The 17,544-nt window shown below is 44.5% G+C and overlaps 1 protein-coding gene across 16 annotated transcripts in view; it reads right to left on the bottom strand.

The window, feature by feature from the left end:
* The window catches only part of sec16a (SEC16 homolog A, endoplasmic reticulum export factor), a 73,637-nt gene extending 58,292 nt beyond the window's left edge, over positions 1–15,345 (bottom strand). For 4 of the 16 annotated variants that reach the window (XM_036977739.2, XM_036977741.2, XM_090235078.1 and 1 more), the window contains exons 1-2: positions 14,873–15,018; positions 9,285–12,833 (exon numbers count right to left, since the gene is read on the bottom strand). In XM_036977739.2, the coding sequence (XP_036833634.2) occupies positions 9,285–12,833; positions 14,873–14,875 (3,552 nt within the window). In that variant the 5' untranslated portion in view covers positions 14,876–15,018. Of the gene's footprint in view, positions 1–9,284; positions 12,834–14,872 lie in introns of all 16 variants that reach the window. The other 12 variants (XM_090235085.1, XM_090235088.1, XM_090235087.1 and 9 more) reach the window with 5 other exon arrangements.
* Between the last annotated feature and the right edge of the window lie 2,199 nt (positions 15,346–17,544).

Genomic DNA, 17,544 nt, shown 5'->3' with positions numbered 1-17,544 from the left:
TAGGATGGAACGGAAAATATGGCGCTGTACAACGTGACGGTCGGCAGTACAGTACTGGGCTATTTATAGCTAAAGAATCCCTGTGCCATGCGGACGGGAGACCGGTTGGAATTGTAAGTCGGTCTAATAAAATAAAAAAATCCTACTCCCTAATCCTACTGTTTAGCCTCATAGCTGGCTGAGGTAGACTTAGTTACTTTATTTAGGTTTTGGCTCCGAAGAAATAGACTCCAATTACGCCCTCTTGTTGTCTTGGGGGGGGGGGGGGTCACACACACCTAGCTCGGCTATGAGACAATTCTTTAGTTGAATAGTCTATTCAGCTAATAGCCCATCCTGCTACACTTGTGAAAAACTAGTAAGAATTTTTTTCCCCTTTCCACATGTTAAATATTCCAATTGATAAAGTGTTTTTAGCCACAATCGGCCTCAACCCCAATTAATACATTTGGGCACAGTCGATAGCATGCTGGACTTCGGGCTGGAATGTTGAGGGCTCGAAACCTGCTCCCTGCTTGTTTCATTACAATATTATGCCCGTCTCAGAGCAAATAGCCTAGATTGTTACTCCCATCTCGTTCCTGCTCTCTTCCACGTGTCATTCTCGTGGCTACTGTTTTTTATTCTGTATATATGAATTACAAATCAGCCTTTACTTAAATCATGTTCCATCTATTGCATAGTTACAATGTGTAATCATTGATGTCCCAGGAGCAGGAGTGGTAAACACTGTTGAAGTGTATAATTGTAATACATACATGCAGACACAGCATCATTCAAAGAATGGAGTTTGATACACCTGGTATTGGATATGACTGAACAAAAAGAAACAAAAAAACTTGCTAAATATAGATTTTCATAAATGAACTTGATGACAACAAAATATGCACAATCGTTTGTCTGTAACATATTCCTTTCAACTGGAAATGTTTTTCTTGACTTGTTATGACGTTATAATTACTTAACTTAGCGTCCACCATGTTGTCAGCCCTCTTCGCTGAAGAAAGTCACCAGCGACAGGTGGCTCGCATCAAAATCGTCATTGGAACCACTCAATATGATTGGTTATATAAAAACCTTGGGACCCAAATGCATAATGAGTGCTCCAACTCCCCCTTGCGGTGGTCTGGAGCAATGAAGCCCTGATGCTGGGTACCTCTAAGTCCCGCGGTATAAGCTCACAGCGTTTGAAGAAGGAACCACTGTATGATGAAACTGGCTCTCATGAGGTCCGACACATGAATGGAAGACCCAGAGTTACCTGTGCTGCTGAGGATGAGAATTAACTGCACCTCAGAATGCAGCCCAAATAAATGCTTCACATAGTTTAAGTAACAGACACATCTCAACATCAACTGTTCAGAGGAGATGACGTGAATCAGGCCTTCATGATCAAATTTCTGCAAAGAAACCACTACTAAAAGGACACCAATAATAAGAAGAGACTTGCTTTGGCAAAGAAACACAAGCAATGGACATTAGACCAGTGGAAATCTTTCCTTTGGTCTGATGAGTCCAAATGTGAGATTTTTTGGTCTTTATGAGATGCAGAGTAGGTGAACGGATTATCTCCACATGTGTTGTCCACATCATGAAGCATGGAGGGAGTGTGATGGGAGTGGGGTTGAAATTGTGTCAGCCGGTGATTGTCAAGCAAATAACTGCCTGTCTCACAGTAATTGATCGTTAATTAAACACATTTTGCATATCCTGGCTTCCACACAAGCCACTGATGCAGACCTTTGGAACATCTACATTCTAAAAAGTCTAATAAAACCATGCAATATAGCCTACACCATCACAATAAATCCATTATTTATTTTAGATAGGTCTGAAGAAACATGAAGAAAATGTAGTCTTTCAGAAGAACAGAATAGCATACTCTGCGTTGTCCTTATATTAGGCTCTTATATGACTATATGAGTTCATTTAGCAGACAAGATTTTCTTAGAATTACGTGGCATTATTTTATACTATTTTATAATATGAAGAATATAATTGAACCCAGCTGAATAAAATAGAAAGGATATTTTCTACAAACGATTTGAGGGAGTGCGGACATGCGGCTATTCTGTGTTGAGCGGTTAACAAAGAAACAGTGACTCTTATTTGTTTAATTTAGAGTAATTTATGCAACTGTAGTTGTGATACAAATGTTGGGCTATATCTCTCATTCACAATTGACAAGCACTTGATAATGGCTCAAATTTCCAAGCTGCATCCCCTTTGTGTGGCCATAAACCCCTAAAGAATCAATGTTTTTTGCAGTTGTGCCCTTGGGCTGCATATAATAATTATAATTCCCTTCTCCCCGCTGCATGCCAAAGCACCTCTCACTCACATGGTTCTCAGTCACGTGATCCGGTCTTTTTCACAGGCTACAAGTTAAGACACATCGGGGACGCAACTATGCGTGGCCTAATCCAATTCTGAGGCGCATACTGAAGATATTAGAACTGTTCACATTTACTTTTTTTGTATTGTTAGCTAGCTAGCCTAACAAACAGCAAAAGCACTAGCCTATGTCAACCTAATATTCCCCATAGTACAAAAGTTGACATTCTATTCTGTGCAAGAAATAAATCTTCCAAACATAGTCCGGGACATTCTCAAAAGTGACCACAAATGTGATTTTGCATGTAATGCTTTTACTATAAAAAAGGTGCATTTTGGTGAAAATTATCTTCCCAAAACTTTAAACTCACGTGCTGCGTATGTATGCCAGCTAGGCTCGGTTTTTTTGCACATTCAATTAGCTGGCTAGCTAGCTGAAAACCATTTACATCTAGCCAGCTAGTAAATATGAAGCTAAATATATACTGAACAAAAATTTAAAACGCTTCATGTAGTGTTGGTTCCATGTTTCATGAGCTGAAATAAAAGGATCCAGAAATGTTCCATATGCACAAAAAGCTCTCTCATATAGTGCACAAACTTGTTTACATCCCTGTTAGTGCACATTTCTCCTTTGCCAAGATAAACCATCCACCTGACAAGAAGCTGATTAAACAGCATGATCATTACACAGGTGCACATAGGGCTGCGGACAATAAAAAGCCACTCTAAAATGTGCAGTTTTGTCACACAACGCCACAGATTGGCATGCTGACTGCAGGCATGTCCACCAGAGCGGTTGCCAGATGTTAATTTCTTTACAATAAGCCGCCTCCAACATTGTTTTTGAGAATTTGGCAGTACGTTCAACCGGCCTCACAACCACATGTAACGCCAGCCCAGGACCTCCACATCTGGACAGCTAATGTAATTGAGGAGAATTTATATCTGTAATAAAGCCCTTTAGTGGGGGAAAAAAACTCATTCTGATTGGCTGGGCCTGGTTCCGGCTTCCAAATGGGTGGGCCTGGCTCCCAGGTGGGTGGGCCTATCCCCTCCCAAGAATAACAGTTATTCTGTAGTGGAGTTACTTTTAGTCATTTCCATATTAATTCAACATTTAGCAATAATTTTTTTGGCAACACATACATACATATATATATATATATATACATATACATACATATATATATACATATATATATACATATATATATATACACATATACATATACATATATATACACATATACATATACATATATATACACATATACATATACATATATATACACATATACATATACACATACACATATACATATACATACATATACATATACATATATATATATATATATATATATATATATACGTGTCATTTTCATGCATGTTATAATGGCTGCGCCCCATAGATTAGGGCCTAATTTATTTATTTAAATTGACTGATTTCCTTATATGAACTGTAACTCAGTAAAATCTTTGAAATTGTTGCGTTTATATTTTCGTTCAGTATTGATGGTTGTTTGGTTGAAGCAGGTTGAGTGTGTACCAGAGGAGGCCGGTGGGAGGAGGTATAAGAGAACGGACTCAATTAATTGTCAGGAATGGAAAAAAAGGAACGTTGTCAAACACACGGAAACCACTTTTTTCCTCTGTTCCATTTATTCCATTCCAGACGTTACAATGAGCCCTTCCTCGTATAGCGCCTCAAACTAACCTCCACTGGTGTGTAAAGGGCATTTTAGTACAGTTGTAGCAGTCAACAGGCAACAACAAGCTATAGGGGATTAATTAATTGTTTTAACCTATTTTTCTGGAATTTGTCTTTCAGCATAAACCTGCTGTCACCACAAGTAGGAGATGAGCGAGGGAGAACAAGAAACATTACAGGTATTTTGTCTTTGTACTTTTAGCTTATTGCTTGAAGTTGGGGGTCAATAAATGTTATTTTGTCATGCAAAGTTTCAATACTTGGTCTATTTTTGTTTGATTTCATCCTTTACAGCTTCTATTGTCTGTAGCCTGCTGGATATTGGTGCGAACTGGAACGCGCTGTCGTACAGGTTGTGCCAGAGCATCCCAAACCTGCTTAATGGGTGACGTCAGGTGAGTATGCAGGCCATGGAAGAACTGGACATTTTCAGCTTCCAGGATTTGTGTCAAGAACCTTGAGACATGGGGCCATGCATTATCATGCTGAAACATGAGGTTATGGCAGCGGATAAATGGCATGACAATGGGCCTTAGGATCTCGTCACGATAAAATGGTGTACATTGTCCATAGGTTATGCCTGCCCATACCATAACCGTTAACATCAGCAAACCGCTGGACAACAACGCCTGCAATCTGTCCAGTACAGTTGAAACTGGGAAGAGCACACTTCTCTAGCATGCCTGTGGTCATCGAAGGTGAGCATTTGCCCACTGAAGTCAGTTATGACGCCAAACTGCAGTCAGGTTAAGACCCTGGTGAGGACAATGAGCATGCAGATGAGCTTCCCTGAGACAATTCCTGACAGTTTGTGCAGAAATTCTTCGGTTGTGCAAACCTACAGTTTTATCATCTTCCTGGTATGACATGGCGCCGGTTGAGATGGCTGCCGTTTTACTGTGCTATTTATTGTGTGTGTTTTTTTCGCAACTTATTTTGTACGTAATGTTTCTGCCACAGTCTCATATGACCGAAAAGTGCTTCTGGATATCAGGGCAGCGATTACTCACGTACTGGACAAAGATTTTTTCTTTAACAAGTCGGATGCGAAATATTTACATCAGACATCCGACAAGGCCCAAATCCCTGTCATTCCCATGAGAAAGAGACATATCAGGGACGTAGTTCGGGGTGCCTTGTAAGGATCCGACGGCGAGTGGGTAATCTGCCTCTACCATCAGTCCTATTAGCCAACAAAATAGATGAGTTACGTCCACGAATATCCTACCAACGGGACATTAAAAACTGTAATATCTTATGTTTCATCAAGTCGTGGCTGAACAACGACATGGATAACATACAGGTGGTGGGGTTTACGCTGCATCAGCAAGATAGAACAGTTGCCTCCGGTAAGACCAGGGATGGTGGTCTGTGCACAAAGTCTAATATTAAGGAAGTCTCAAGGTTTTGCTCGCCTGAGGTAGAGTATCTCATGATAAGCTGTAGACCACACTATTTACCTAGACAGTTTTTAACTATATTTTTCATAGCTGTCTATTTACCACCATAAACTGATGCTGCCACTAAGACCATACTGTATAAGACCATAAGTAAACAGGAAAAAACTCATCCAGAGGTGGGGATCCTAGTGGCTGGGGTCTTTAATGCAGGGAAACTTAAATCCGTTTTACCTTCTACCAGCATGTTAAAATGTGCAACCAGAGGGGGGGGGGGGGGGGGGGGGGGGGAAACACACACTCTAAACCACCTTTATGCCACAAACAGAGACGCATACAAAGCTCTCCCTCACTCTCCATTTGGCAAATCTGACCATAATTCTATCCTCCTGATTCCCACTTAGAAGCAAAAACTTATGCAGGAAGCACCAGTGACTCACTCAATAAGGAAGTGGTCAGATGATGCAGATGCTAAGCTACAGGACTGTTTTGCTACCACAGACTGTAATATGTTCCGGGAATCCTCCAATGGCATTGAGAAGTACACCACATCAGTCACTGGCTTCATCAATAAGTGCATTGATAACGTTATTCCCACAGTGACCACACGTACATACCCCCAACCAACTGGATTACAGGCAACATCCACACTGAGGTAAAGGGTACAGCTGCCTCTTCCAAGCAGCGGGACTCTAACCCGGAAGCTTATAAGAAATCCCGCTACACCCTCCAACAAACAGGCAAACCATCAATACAGGACTAAAATTGAATTGTACTACACAGGCACTGGGGCAGGTTGGATGTGGCAGGGCTTGCAAACTATTAGACTACAAAAGGGAAGCACCACCGCGAGCTGCCCAGTGACACGAGCCAACCAGACGAGCTAAATTACTTCTATGCTCGCTTCGAGGCAAGCAAAACTGAAGCATGCATGGAAGGATTGTCTTGGCAAATGAGAAATGCTAACTAACAAGGATGTAAACAAATTTGTGCACATCATTTGAGAGAAATAAGCTTTTTGTGCATACAGAACATTTCTGTGATATTTTCTTTCAGCTCATGAAACGTGAGATCAAACCATTTCCTGTTGTGTTGATACAGTGCATTTGAAAAGTATTCAGACCCCTTGACTTTTTCCACAATTTGTTACGTTACGCTTTATACTAATATTTATTTCAAACATCCTCATTAATCTACACATAATACCCCATAAAGACAAAGCAAAAACAGTTTAGAATTTTTTGTATATGCATTAACAATAAAAACAGAAATATCTTATTTACAGAAGTATTCAGACCCTTTGCAATGACACTCGGAATTGAGTTCAGGTGCATCCTTTTCCCATTGATCATCCTGGATGTTTCTACAATTTGATTGAAGTCCACCTGTGGTACATTTAATTGATTGGACATGATTTGGAAAGGCACACACCTCTGTATGTGTGTGTGTGTGTGTGTGTGTGTGTGTGTTATATATATCCCACAGTTCACAGCGCATGTCAGAGCAAACACCAGGCCATGAGTTCAAAGGAATTGTCTGTAGAGATCTGAGACAGGATTGTGTCGAGGCACAGCTCTGGGGAAGGGTACCAAAACATTTCTTCAGTATAGAAGGCCCCCAAGAACACGGTGGCCTCCATCACTCTTAAATGGAAGAAGCTTGGAACCACCAAAACTCTTCCTAGAGCTGGCTGCCCGGCCAAACTGAGCAATCGGGGAGAAGGGCCTCGGTCAGGGAGGTGACCAAGAACCTGATGGTCACTTTGACAGAGCTCCAGAGTTGCTCTGTGGAGATGGGAGAACCTCCCAGAAGGACAAACATCTCTGCAGCACTCCACCAGTCAGGCTTTTAGGGTAAAGTGGCCAGACGAAAGCCACTCCTCAGTAAAAGGCACATGACAGACCGCTTGGAGTTTGCCAAAAGGCACCTGAAGAACTCTCAGACCATGAGAAACAATATTTTCTGGTCTGATGAAAATAAGATTTAACTCCTTGGCCTGAATGCCAAGCGTCACGAATGGAGGAAACCTGGCACCATCCCTACGCCGAAGCATGGTGGTGACGGCATCATGATGTGGGGATGTTTTTCAGCGGTAGGGACTGGGAGAGTAGTCAGGATCAAGGAAAAGATGAACGGAGCAAAGGTAAGATAGATCCTTGATAAAAACCTGCTCCTTAGAGCTCAGGACCTCAAACTGGGGCGAAGGTTCACCTACCAACAGGACAATGACCTTAAGCACACAGCCAAGACAATGCAGGAGTGGTTTCGGAACAGGTCTCAATGTCCTTGAGTGGTACCAGCCAGAGCCAGGACTCCATCGAACATCTCTGGAGAGACCTGAAAATAGCTGTGCAGCAACGCTCCCCAGCCAACCTGACAGAACTTGAGAGGATATGCAGATTAGAATGGGTAACGCCCCAAATACAGGTGTGCCAAGCTTGTAGCGTCATACCCAAGAAGACTCGAGGCTATAATCGCTGCCAAAGGTGCTTCAACAAAGTACTGTGTAAAGTGTCTGAATAATTATGTAAATGTTTATTCATGTACATTTTTTTATTCATTTGCAAACATTTTTAAAAACCTGTTTTTGCTTTGTCATTATGGGGTATTGGGTATAGATTAATTAGGAAAAACATGATTTAATACATTTTAGAATAAGGCTACAATGTAACAAATTGTGTTAAAAGTACTGAGTACTTTCCAAATGCACTGTATTTTTGTGCAGTACCGTATATTTTTGAGAAGATCAGGACTTTACATTGTAATGCTCTAAAGGGCTGGACAGAAATATGCTCTCAGGCTAGATTCCTTTGTTCATATCATCACCTGAACCAAAGTCACTCAGATAATTATATGATACAGGCCTAGGTAGTGTTTTTACCTAAGCCTTTATGTTTTTTAAAGTTTTTCCTAATTGTGGCTACTACCTTTAGTTAATAAAATATTTTAATGTTGAAATCTTTTCTTTGTTTTTTAAGTACTTACAATGTGAATTCTTTAAGAGATGGGTGGGTCTAAGGCTTTAGACTAGAGGGTATGAACGATGCTAAATGGGTGTACATAAAGAGCAGCACTGTAGCTGTTCAATGTCAAAGGTTATCTTTATTACACAATAGGCAATGTAATCCTGTTAATGGTTTGCCTAATGGAGGAACTTGGTGAGAATGTTCAGAAAATCCAATTTGGCAAAAGTATTCCTTTTGTAAATATTAGTGCTGAGCGATTAGTTCTTTTTGAGGTAGGTTCGGTTTCGGTTCGATTATTTAAAAAAATAACATTTTCAATTTCGATAAAACTTAACATTAAATGCACTATGCATTATGTGGCTTGAATGCTGTAACAGAATAAAACAATGAATAAAAGTGCCATTACCGCTTATCACTTATTTACCATAATTAATTCACATTACTTTAATAAAATAATTCAGTTGTGTACATTTTATTTGTTATTTGATGACTATTATTTTATTCCAAGTCATCATCTCATCTCTATAGATCTACTGCATATGATGTGTTATGAAATGCAGTGTACTTAACGTTTATTTGTACAAGAAATCTTATTTAGAGAAAACGAAAAATGTAGATATATATTGTGAATCGCTCATAAAATTTGAAAAAAAAAAAAGAAGATTTTTAGGCTATATCACCCAGGCCTACAGAGTACTCCCCCGCCCTAAACTCCATTACATCCCACAGGCAAATTAAACCGTACAAATACTGTAGCGTCACTCCACAATAGTTTGTGAAATATACGGTCTCAAGAGAACCAGATATCCTAGACCTGTGATTCAACATATAACCTGCTGCAAGCAACACTGATAGACTTGTGAGTATGTGTACCTGATAATACTGCTGTGCTCTGGGGTCCACAGGTGCAGGTGGGTACTGAGCAGGAAGATATGATCCTCTGCCATCTGGGTACTCCGGGTAGGCACCTCCGTAGTATCCCCCATACACCTGCCCTGGGGGAGGTGGGCCGTACCCCAGCTGGCTTCCCAGAGACGAGGGAGGTCGCGGTGGGTCTGTAGGGGCTGGCTGGGCTGAAGGAACCCCGGTTCCTGGTGTATGAGGGTTGGCTAGAGGCACATGTCCCCGAGGCCCAGGATAAGCCACAGAGGGGGTGGGTGCATTCCCTGTGACAGGACCCTGCATCGGGGTTGGGTACTGCCCTTGCGGTGGTGGTGCTCCACTGAGAGGGGCTGCAGGGTCATCTCCTTGGCCTTGGTGCCCAGGCTGTGGCACCATGGGTGGCTCAGAGGGTGGTTGTTGGGTGTTTGGGGCCACTGGGGGGGGCATGGGATCGGCAGGCATCTGTGCTGTGGAGGCGTCCCCATTGCCTCTACTCACCTGCTGAGCATCTTTGGTGACCTGCAGGTAAAACCCAGGAGCGTTACTCGCGAGGGGCGGGCCCTGCTGGAGGGAGAGAGGTGGCAGCCCTGCGGCTTGGTTTGGGATCTGAGATTGGTGCATAGAAAAATCAAGCAGCTCGTAATTTGAGAGCTGATTATAATTGCCGGCACCAGGAGCAGCAGGAAGAGGAGCCTGCAAATTAACAGGTAGAGAAGAATGGTTGTTTCTGCACGTTGATTGGACCTTTGAGAGAGGGGAGCGAGCAGGCTGGGACTGGGATGGTGGGGGCGTGATCTCTGGTTTAACCCCTTCCCTGTCATCCCGAACAAGATTGAGAGGGCTCTGACTAGAGGCGACGCTGAAGCTCATTGGTGTAGGGGCAAATAATGGGTTCTGATTGGAGCTCAAGGGAGGACCGGGCTGTGCGGCACTGGCCCCTTGAGCCTGTGAGGGTGGCCTCACAGGTACTGTGACCTCCCTGGGGCTGACCTGATTGGCTGCGAGTGCAGGGTTACTGGGAGGAATCACGCTGTAATTGGAGGTGGGTGGGGCAATCAACACGGGCTGGTGGAGCGATTCAGACACCAGGAGAGAGGCATAGCCCAGATTGGGCTGCGAGTCAGACGTGTCCCCCTCACTCACCTTAGGAGGGTTCTCCAGGTTCTCCGAGGGGTGCTGGGAGGGCGGAGGGGCACGTTGAGGGGGCTGAAGGTCCAAGGAGCCATCCTCGGGGGGCTGGATGACCTCGGCACTGGGCTCTCGCAGTGGGGCAAGGACCGGAGGGGCAGCGGGGACCAGCAGGATGTTGGTTCCCAGGCTAGCGGGGTCATGTTGGGCCCACAGGGTGGTGGCAGGGCTCTCACAGGGCCGGTGGGCCACATGAGCCCGGGACGAGGGCCTGGAGTGGGAGTGACTCAGAGGGTATGCAAGAGGAGGTGCCCCAGCTCCATCCCCAGCTTGAGTGTGCCCTGTAGCTGCTCCGTAGATATTCTCAAGGTTGTCTGGAGGCTGCTCCAGGTTCCCAGGCAGAGAGTCAGAGCCCCTCTCCGCCACCATCCGGGCACGGTCCACCTCCGCTGGGCGCACTGCGACACTGTGTGAGCGCACAGGCTCAAAGGAGGAGTTGGCACTAGCCTGGAAAATGCCGGTGGGTTTGGGAGGACTGGGCGTAGGGGGTTGGCTGTGGCACATTCTCTCCGGGATGCTCTGGTAAGCAGCAGCCATATCCCCGGCCGGAGAGGTGTCAATCTGCTCAAAGTAGCCTCCGGCAGCAGCTGAGGAGAATGCGTCCTCTGAGGGCCGAGGGCTCTCCTGCTGGATGAAGGTGCCCACCACTCCTTGGTGCCGGCGTGGAACTGTACCAGTGCCGCTGCCGTGGCTCAAGTTGCTGTAGCTAGAGGACACGCTGGCAGAACGTATGGGCCGGGGGACAGAGTCGGGGGTCTCCAGATTGGGGCCTGCCTCGTAGCAATCTCCCCCGTGGGCGGCTGCTACAGCAGGGTTGCTCTGGGGCTCGCTGGGTAGGACTTCCTGGTTGGGCACACACTCCAGGTTCTCCACATGGTCAAACTGGGCCTCAGCAGGTTTCTGCTGGATGGGTTTGCCAGCTCCAGGAAAGTTACCATCGTTCATGTAGGTTAATGATTGGCCAGCTTGTGGGGGGGGACCACGGTAACTGTGGGTGGCCTCTGCACCCGCCACCGGGTTGGCTTGGGGTTGAGGGCATGACATCTGCTGGTGATTATGGGAGGGCTGGAAGTCCTGGAGCCCATTCACTGCTCTGGCTCCCTCTCCGGCGAGGGTCTCCTCGTTCTCCACGTCGTTTCCTTTGAAAAACATGGAGATGGTGCCGTCTGGGATGAAGGGGACCGGCGCTGGGACCGGCGCTGGGCCAGGGGTTGATGCATGGTAAGATCCATAGTGGGATCCATGGTGAGACCCGGCCGAGTCGTGCCGATAGTGAGTTCTGGCTGAGTCGGGCCGAGCCAGGCCAGGGCCAGCTCCCATCTGGTGGTAGACCAGGTCCTGGGGGTGCTGGTTGAACCAGGAGTCCAGGGTGGCTGAGCTCTGGCTGAAGTAGGTCTGAGCCTGAAAATGGGCGTTGTGTTGCTGGGGTGTGTTCGCACCTGCCAGGTCAGGCCACTGGGAGCTAGTTGGCCTGTCTGGGTGCTGAGGTGGTGGTTGGGGCTGGTGTTGCTGCTGGGGGTTTGTTGGAGGGGTGTTGCAAGGCAAGGGTGTGTGTGGAGATATTTGGGACTGGGGAGGGGCATTACAAACCTGGGGTAGAGGATCACTAGTGGGTTGGAAATAGTTCTGAACCGACGGGGGGCGGCTCCCATGATCGGGCACCCACTGAGACAAAACGGGAGGCACAGGCTTAAAGGGCATCGCCTGAGGGTGATGGTCTCCTCCGTGGTCCTGACCATAAGGCGCTTGGCCAGACATAGCGGCTGAGGCCATGGGAAGGTGTCCTGGGGTCATCGAGGGGGCTGGCTCCCTAGAGTTAAAATAGCCCTGCTCTGCACTTGGTGGTGCATGGCCTGGCGGGCCAGGTTGCTGTCCAGGGAAAGGGACAGGGGACGCAGTACCGTGAGGGGTTAAGATGCTTACCCCAGGGGTAGAGGGCGGTGGTGGGCCAAGGGGCACAGCCCCAGCCTGTGCACTATCCAGTGGTTGTGGTTGGTGCAGCCCCTGACCCATGCCAGCCTGGTGGTACATACCGGGAGGCAGGGCTTGCAAAGGCAGAGGGCTGCTATTGGGTGGCGGCAGGTGACCTGTAGCCATAGGAGGAGGGGCTTGCCTGCCAAATGCAAAGGGGTCTGTCATGGGCTGGGCTGGTAGTCCCGCCATGACCGCTGCTCCTGTATGCTTGTGGGGCCTTGTCCTCCGGAAGGCATTGGGCCCAACGCCGGCAGGAGGGGGGCCGGATGCACCAGGGGGGCCGGTCCGAGGAGGGGGCTGCATGGCTGCAGTTCTGACAGGTCCAAGGACCAGGCCACTCGATAGTGACGTCACTGAAGAGGTTGAGCTCTGACTTGGCTGTAGGGAGAAGAGAGAAAACAGTAGGGTCATTACTGTGCTTTTGTTGGACTGACCCACCACACCTATATTTGCTCCAAGCTATGTACCTAACCATCTTTTACAGCGTGGCAGTTCTAATGTAAGCCTGATAACAGGCTAAAGATTCTAGAAGATTGTGGAGCTCCAGAACAAAAGCATTGAATTCCAGAACACAAGCACCCCACTTTCCTTGACCAACAGGATTGTATTTGTTACATACGATTCTCTGCAGCACCCTGAAGTCCAGTCTAGCAATTTGGCCATATTTCTGCTAGTGTACAGGAAATGCAGAAATTCCTGAGTAGCTTAAGGATTTATGGGGGATAAACCCTTTACACCCGCTTATACACACAAACAGACCAATATATTTCTGTATCGGTGAAGTTTTGTATGTGCGGTATCTCACTGTACTGAGTAGCTCAGTTGCTGGAGCATGGCGCTTGCCATTCCAGGGTTGTGAGTTCGATTCCCCAGTGCAAAAGAAGTAATGAAAATCTATTCACTCACTTTTATATGTCGCTGTGGATAGGAGCGTCTGCTAAATGATAAAAATGTATCTCCAACAACCGCTTGACTTCAACGCAAACTGAGCATATTTAAAAGGCTTTTGTGGTGAGTGTGCTACATCCAAAAGCAAATGGTGTGACAGAGATAAAGACTGCTAATCTCACATTGAACTTTGGAGTTATGGTCATTTTCACAACAGGAAAATAAAGCTACGCTACAAGCAATAATGCATACACATTTTACAACATCCAGAGCCATGTTAGCTATGCATTTGAGCAAATAATACCTAATTAATGAGATTTTCCACAGACCTATACTGGGGGAATTTCAGAACACTCATGAATCCTTATATTCCAAACATTACTGAGAGGGGAGCGTGTTGCGTTGGGATATCTACTGCCACTATATGTCTGTTTGTCATACATAATATGACACTTGTCACTGAGGGAGCATGGCGAGGGGTTTGCTGACATTAGCAGCTGAAATGTCAGTATGTCAGAGGATTAGCGAGCTGAACTCTGATCGGCCAGATCTAGCTAGCTTTTGTTGGACGACCACTTTGCGCCTTGTATGCGCCACTGCTGTCACGACCTAGAAGGCAATCGTAGCTATATAGCTTGTTCCAGTCGCTGGGTTTCATCATGAAAGCTAGGTAGGATCCTAGCTTGCTCGCTTCCATGGATTAAACATCAAGGACGACAGACGGCAAATTTCAATTTGGAGACATCGTAGATAAATATTGCATAACGATGTTAGCAATAGGTTATGAAAGCGGAAAAAGACCCTAGAGCTGTTGTGCTAAGCGTCAGTGCTATCCGGAATCCTTGGGACGTCCCTACCCTAAACCCTACCATTTTAAATGTCAACTTCAATGGGGTAGGGACGTCCCAAGGATCCCGACTTGCACGGACCGTGTGCTAAGTGTCAACGTCAAACTGAGCTGCCTTCTAGCTAGCCAACTAGGCTACCACTATGAAATAGATAGCAACAAGCTAACTGCTATAAAATATAGTTAGTTAGCTAAAGTACTGTCATATCCTTGACAAACCACCAGGTTACATCCTTCAGACAACGGGTCCAATGTTAGTTAGCTGTTTAACAACACAACTTCGTGAGTTAATAATTTTATGAGTCCGTACAGCTACCGGACATCGGCGTCTACAGTCGCTAGCTACCTACCTAACGTTAGCTATCCAAATTAGCTAACGTTGGTTAACTGATTTATTGCAGCCAACATTTGTTCACAGATTGAGAGAGCAGCACATCAAATGGATGACACAAAACGTATTGATTAACTTAGATAACATACAGAATATTACAGGACTGGATGTGTATCATCAATACGCTGTTATTACAAGACTTAGCTCCAAATCCGGTATCAGGAACTTCGGATATAGCTAGCTATAGCCTCTTCACGATTTACTTGATGACTGACAGGTAAGTTATAGCTAGCCAACATGTACTTAAATAGCGATTTATTTCTACAATACTCTGAATACCAAAATACTGACCATTTGTCCTTACGAAAAACACATTATCTTACCTCTTCACGATAAAATAAAAGATGAAATGAAGGATTAAATAGGAAGTTCTTACAAATGTACAGGACAGTGAGGCTGAAACACAGCCGCCATATTCAATGAACACATCCTACTAGGCTACGTGTATGCTACCAGCAACGTCACTCTTGTGCCACGTTCAAAACAACTGGGAATTAAAAAATCTCCGACTTCAGTGCGTTCAAAACAACTAGGAACTCTGAAAAAACCGAGCTCCGACTGGGAAAATTCGATTTGAACGGTCATTTAAGTCGGAATTCCAACTCGGGAACTCGAGCCTCTTTCTAGAGCTCCGAACTCAAGATCGCTGAAGTCATGATTTGACCTTGTATTTTTCGGAGTTCCAGTTGTTTTGAATGCGACATAATAACAAACACGGTTGCCTCAAGGGGCCAGTGTTCCGGTCTAGAATCACGGTTTCGACTGATCCTACAGTCTTGCTTCGTTACTGCAGTTTAACTGACGCCCGGCCTAGAAAGACAATAGAGCCCCACAGAAAACCCCGTGGTCAAGCGAAAATGGTTCCAAACGTTTTTCCACCATTCATTTTCCCATAGGGGTTTTTAGAAACACTTAAAATAAGGACTGTGTTTCGTTTCGTGTAAACTTTCCCTGGAGTGACGATTTGATAGCCAAGTAAATCTCTTTCGGACAAGGTGACTTTTATCAATATTTTCAGCACTATTTATTCAAAGATTAGAAAATTTAAATTATCATCAAAGTAGAAATCATGCAAAACTACAAATCCCTGCAAGCTCATGCACATAATCTCTAGGTGACACCTTTGCAACCAGGTATTGTGTCGATTTAAAACCAGCAGAAGACAGTTCACAGAATTGTCCATTTTAAGAAATTTAGTCAGTTTATTCATTACTACATTTAGCTAACATTAGATAGTTAATCCAGAGATTCTTAGCCTTGCCTCGATTCAGCAGTCTAGTCCAGATCATCATGGCATTTGTAGTTCTTTATGATAGCCACATAAGCAGTGAATTAGCATTTCATTTTTGGGGGGTAAATAGAGGCAAATATATTGCTATATATTCCCGTATGGGAAATATGAATGGTGGAAAAAACGAGTGGAACCATTTCCCCGTTTGACCACTAGGTTTTATGGGTATTATGACTCATACTATGGCACTCTATTTCCATAGATAGCCACATCACCTGATTAGTCTACAAACAGGGATGGGCAAAAATGTAAAAATACAATGACAAAATACAGATACAAAATACCATAGAGAAATGTATTAACATAAACTACAAAATACATGTATTTTGTATTTTAAAATAGAAAAATGTATTTGCAAGTAGCCGGCCTAAACAGCAACAACATTATCAGTAACGGTTCCAAAAACGTTTTACTAGTTATTGTAGTATAAAGGACCGCACACTTAGTCTGAAAGGAGTTCCGGTGTTGAAGCTACTGATGAGTTGTGATCTGTTAATAAACCTTGTTATTTTATATTTTATGTTTCACTAGTCATCTATATACCCACCTAGTCAACTAGTCCTCCGCCAAACCGAAGTTGAGAGTGAGCTAGCTTGCTGAATTCTCCTCAGAGCTAGCAGCAAGTGTGACAGCGCAAAGTTACTGACGATAACCAATGAGTTTTAAACAGTCAGTAAAAGTGATCGTAATTACCTTAGCAAAATACTGAAGATGTACTTCAAGTTACCACTGTTACAGGTGACCATATTACTGCCACACCAGCGGTCACAAGTCATGATGGCAGTCAAATTCCACGTGACCATTTAGTCACGGTGATTAGGCTTCTCCAAGCTCTGATGCTGCTGATGGTCATTCGTAGCCTACCAAACTTGCTAACTGCCAGGTACTCAGCACTCTATTGTCCCTCTAATCACTCTGACATCAATGTAAATGTTATCGAAAATCTAATCAAACACTTCATGAGAGCCCATGAGCTCATGTTGTGCAACATTTCTCTAGGCTATGCAATTGTGCAAGAAAACAGAGTGATGGCCCCTATTAAAATGAGGAGTATTCCATCAGCTTTCTATAGGCTAGGCCGACTATATTATTTTCTCAACTTGCCTAATATTAAGCACATTAATTATCTTTATAACAGGAGTATAGCCTACCTAGCTGGCATGAAAATGAACTACAGGAAAAGTGTACTCCATTCGCTATTTAAGTGCAATGATTACATGTATTTTCCCCCCCTGTTTCGAGACAGGTGCATGATAATGGTCCATTCTATATCAAATCAATTTTCACACATATATTATTTAGTATATATGTAAAGACAAGTTTAAATCAAGAATAGTGTGATGGGTGACAATATTAGCCTTTCACTTATTAATGATATATTATCACTTGTGAATGATGCCCAGTTTAAGGCAGGTCTTTTTTTGCAACTTTTTCAAATCATAGTTGCACACCTCATGTAGCCTAGCCCATAGGCCTATATGTTTTGATAAGGTTTGCATCAAACACTAAAGTGGACGAATAACTTCTAAAAATTAAGCACATTAATCCGCTTTAAAATGAGCCCAACTGGCGCCGAAGATGTGGATGTCGATTATGACAGCCTCCCGCACCTCTCTGATTCAGAGGAGTTGGGTTGAATGCGGAAGACACATTTCAGTTGAAATATTTCAGT

The sequence above is a fragment of the Oncorhynchus mykiss genome, chromosome 5 (assembly GCF_057628025.1).
Source record: "Oncorhynchus mykiss isolate SJ-2025 chromosome 5, ASM5762802v1, whole genome shotgun sequence".
In the NCBI taxonomy this organism is placed as follows: domain Eukaryota; kingdom Metazoa; phylum Chordata; class Actinopteri; order Salmoniformes; family Salmonidae; genus Oncorhynchus; species Oncorhynchus mykiss.
This window is presented reverse-complemented; position numbering and strand designations above follow the sequence as displayed.